The 4,472-nt window shown below is 55.7% G+C and overlaps 1 protein-coding gene across 1 annotated transcript in view; it reads right to left on the bottom strand.

The window, feature by feature from the left end:
- Nucleotides 1–4,472, bottom strand: part of N4BP1 (NEDD4 binding protein 1) — a 27,386-nt gene that overhangs the window by 4,988 nt on the left and 17,926 nt on the right. Inside the window, exons 6-7 of the mRNA XM_014528407.1 lie at nt 2,152–2,265; nt 689–796 (exon numbers count right to left, since the gene is read on the bottom strand). Of these exons, the coding sequence (XP_014383893.1) occupies nt 689–796; nt 2,152–2,265 (222 nt within the window). The remainder of the gene's footprint in view (nt 1–688; nt 797–2,151; nt 2,266–4,472) is intronic.

The raw sequence follows: 4,472 nt of genomic DNA, 5'->3' as shown, positions 1-4,472 counted from the left end.
GCGGGTACAAGCGTGGCCGGCGCTGTCAGTGCATGGGAGCGGCAGCGGGAGTGGGGCTGCTGGCAGACAGAGGACCTCGGGCCGTGGCGGGGAGGCCGGGCGAAGGCACAGAGGATGGGGCTGAGATCAGCCCCTGCGCCCACTGCAGCCCACAGTTCCTTTCAAGGTGCACGAATTCATGCACTGGGCCCCTAGTATATTTGTAAAAAAGAAAGAATTGAGTTGAATTCCTAGACACCATGATGGTGGCTGAGAATTGTTGGTTGACGTGGGGGAACCCCACCCCTCTCCCTGCATTGGAATTGGATTCGGGAACCCAATTTACCAGCAACGTTTATGTTTCATGGCTAACGTGTGAGGCCGGTGACCTGCAGAAGCCCCCTGGGCATCGGGCGAGGCCAGGAGGAGGCACTCCTGCCGTGTCCCACAGCTAACAGTAGCAGCACCCAGATGTGCCCTTGCCCGGCAGGGAGCTCCGGGCTGAGCGGTGCCTGTGGGCACCCAGCCCCCCTTCACCAGGGGCCCCTGACCTGGAGGGGCCCCACCCCACGGTCTGGGCATACAGTCCTAGGACTTGGCTCCCTGTCTTGCTCTCTGCACGGCAAGGTGAGCACAAAACAAACAGCAAACAGAACCGAAGGACGAACCACAGCGCATGTGGCCGAGGAAGGACAAGGGAGGACGTTACCTTTTGGTGATAATTTCTCTCCAGGACACCGACTCGGTCACAAATTCTCTGAAGTTGTCATTCGTTACGATGATGCCACCAGTTTTGTCCGCTAAGTGTAGCAGAAACCTGTGGTAACAGGACAGAGGGTAAGAGGGCAGGCGGCCCCCGGCCCCCCGGGCTGTGCAGTCAGACACAGGGCTTCCTCCCTCTTCATAGGAAACCCCAGGACGCGGCTGAGGCCGGGGACAGAGAGGCCTCACCCCTGCCAGCTGAGGACCCAAGAGACGCTGAGTACCTCTGAGGTTCCTAGTAGGTTGGAAAAGGGCCTGGTTCTCACACAACCTGACTCTCTTTTTGAAAACGGTCTCAGCCACATTCACACCCACATTCACATGTGCTGTAGAGAACCGCCCGCCCGGTCAGCAGGGGCGGCAGGGAGCCGAGGCGGGGCGCCCAGGCCGGGCTGAGCCACCTGCGGATCCCTGTGGTTCTCAGCTGTGCACCGGGAGCTCTAGTGCCAAGACCAGCGGTTGGCACAGGCAGCCTGGCCATCATGTCCCCACAGGGTCACGTTCTGCTCTGACTTAAGGAGCGATGCTCAGCCCCGGCCTGTGGCCAGGTGGCTGGGCGCCGTCCCGCGCACCAAAAGGGTTGCTGGTTCGATTCCCAGTCGGGGGACAGGCCAGGGTTGTGGGCTGGATCCCCAGTGGGGGGCGTGCAGGAGGCAGCCGGTTCATGACTCTCTCATCATTGATGTTTCCCTCTCTCTCTCCCTCTCCCTTCCTCTCTCTGTACAAAGTCAATTTTAACCAGTTAACTGCCACGATATTTTGAATTTAATTTAAAAAGGTCCGCCGCTTGCATCTATAGACGCTTACGAAGTACAAATGGTTAAAAAAAAAGATTAAAAAAAGAAAAAAGCAGAACTGCCATGCCGCCTCGCCCAAGTACGGACTCACTCCACCCCCAGCTGTGGAGAGACAGGCGACGGGGAGGTGGGGGCGCTGGGCGCTGGGCAGGCTGTTCCGTTGCTGGAGACGCTCAGGTCCCGCTCTTACGGGAGGTGGGGAGGATGGCGGGTTACCCCCCAGGCAGGTAACCACACAGACACCGGCTCCGGCATCGCGGTGCAGGTCACGGCCCCAACAGCCAGGAGACAGCGCGAGACAAGAACACGCGCTTTCAGCAGCACCAGCACCAGCACCAGCACCCCATCCAACGCGGCTTTCCTTCCAGATCTGCCGGCTTTTGTTTAAAAAGACCTGGGTGCCACGCTGCTTCCCCCCCGGCACGCTCGGGAGGCAGCCAACTGGAGGCAGCCAATGGATGCGTCTCTCTCACATTCATATTTCTCCCTCTCCCCTCCTCCCTCTCAAAATCAATGGGAAAACTATAACAACAACAAAGAATGAGGGCCCAGGGTGGAGAAGTGTCCCTCGGAGCAGGCCCGCCCGCCCCCAGCAAGCAGGGCGCCTCCCTACCTGTCGTCGTGGGAAGCGATCCGCTCCCCGAAGACCATGCGGGCGGGGGTCAGGGACAGGATGCCCAGCTCCTGCAGCTGCGTCAGGAAGTGCTGCTCTGTTTGGAGGGAGGGGGCACAGTCAGCAGGGCCCCCTCACGTTTCCATGGTGACCGTACCCCAAAGCCGGCGCCGGCAGAGCCCTGGGAAACCTTGTTCTCTGCTGACTCAGGGACACTCGGTTGTGCTGACTCACGGGAAGAAAACAAAAAGCCAGCGAGGCACAGACTATGCAAATGCCACGTGGAGCCCGACTTTAGCAACTTTTGAGCATAAAGAAGTTCAGCCCGTTTGCTTCTTAAACGAACAGGAGGAAACCACAAACCTGTGTGTGAGGAGCCCCACCACCAAGGGCTCTGCGGCCGCGTTACCCGCAGCAGAGCACAGAGAGTGAGGGCCACAGCCCCCGAGGGGAGGGGGGAGGGGGACCCCGGAGTGCCTGCTCCCCGGCTCCCTCTGGGGCACTGACTGTCAGGGGTGCAGCGACTCGGGAGGACGGAGAGCCGCCCACACTGTAGAAAACCGGTGACGGGGAAGAAGAGGCCCAGAGCTCCGGCCTGGGGTGCCCACACCTGCTGGAACGCCGGCACCGCGCGCTGCTGTCCCGGAACGCACCGTGCAAAGCCATCAAGACTCTTCCAGGGCCGCGGCCACGCACCAGGAGGTCACGGTCCATTCCCGGTCAGGGCACAGGCTCAGGGTGTGGACCGATCCCCAGAGTGGGGCATGCGGGAGGCAGCCGATCAATGATTCTCTCTCATCATTGATGTTTCTATCTCCAAAGTGATTTATTGCAAAGACAATGGTTCATCTTTCATTGTTTCTCCTCTCAAATTTACAGTGACGTTCAATATACTTTTATACTATATTGTTAATGAAAGTTTACCTCTGGGTCCAAAAATAGAGACAGAAGTCAGGGAGTTGACTGGAAAAGTAACCTTTAGAATTTGAAGTTTGTGAAAGCAGTAGCTTTGTTCTGAATGGTTTGTGCTATCCAAAGGCTTGGAGCTTGCTAAGGCCATAGCCTCTGAACTCCACAGGGGAAATGGTTTCTAGAGTAACAATAACAATCATCATTTAATGAGGCACTATTACTTACCAGACCAGGTACTGAGTGAGTTAGATCAGTGATTGCATTTTGTCCTCCCATTAATCTTAGGTAAATTCTGTTAATCCTCCCTTTACAGATGAGGAAACGGAGGCTCAGAGATTAGATAATAAGTTCAAAGTCACAAAACCAGTAAGGGCAGAGCCAACATTTGGAGGCAGGTTTGTGTTTCTCATCACTTTGGCGTAATTACAGTGTTGCTACCACTGCGTTATTATTATTCACTACAACTGGGAGAAACATAATTGTGATCTGTATACTTATATACTTAGGACTAAACTGAGCATGTACATGCTTTAAAAAAATCTCTACCCTAGCCGGTTTGTCTCAGTGGATAGAGCATCGGCCTGCGGACCAAAAGGTCCCAGGTTCGATTCCAGTCAAGGGCACGTACCTTGGTTGCAGGCTCCTCCCCGGGCTCCGGGCTCCCTGGTCAGGGCGCGTGCAGGAGGCTCACATCGATGTCTCACTCTCTCTTCCTCTCTCTAAAAATCAATTTAAAAATCTTAAAAAGATATACATTCTATTTGAGGGCTCTAAATTTATCAAGTGACCACTTTCAAAAATAATATTTAAAGAGGCAGAAACCCAGCCTGACGAAAGAGAAACGGTCAAAAGTTTTTTTTTTAAAAAAAACATTATCTAACCTCCGTCTACGTAACGAACTCCAATCTCTGAAATCAATAAAAATATATTTTTAAAAAAGAGAGGCTGGAAATGAAAAGAAAAGAAGACCCTCCAGGGACCCAGCGCAAAAATAGCTGTAAAACGAGCGGCTCCGCTGTCCCCCAGACCCTGCTCTCAGGACAAACGGCCCCAAGTGGGGGAGCTGGGACTTACCGCCCCACCTGACAGTGGCTGAGCCTGACCTCCTGCCTGATGTCTGGGCACCTCGCCCCCCCCACTGCCCCCCGCCCCCATCTGTTTCTAGGTGCTCAGGGGTCCGCGGGAAGCTGCCCGAGTCAGCCCTTCCCGGCTCCTCCCACGACAGGCTTCAGTTTCTCTGGGATATTTCACGATTATAAGTTCAAGCCTGGGTGCGGGGCCTGCAGGGCATGTGATCACAGAAATGATGTGCATTCGCTCCAGGCAGACCATTAAAAGGCCACTCTGTCCCGGCCAGTGCGGCTGCTGGCTGGGCGGCGTCCCGTCCCACGCACCCATCCCTCCCCGGT

The sequence above is a fragment of the Myotis brandtii genome, unplaced genomic scaffold, assembly GCF_000412655.1.
Source record: "Myotis brandtii unplaced genomic scaffold, ASM41265v1 scaffold633, whole genome shotgun sequence".
Lineage (NCBI taxonomy): Eukaryota > Metazoa > Chordata > Mammalia > Chiroptera > Vespertilionidae > Myotis > Myotis brandtii.
The sequence above is the reverse complement of the archived record's forward strand: the minus strand, read 5'-3'. Positions and strand labels throughout refer to the sequence as shown.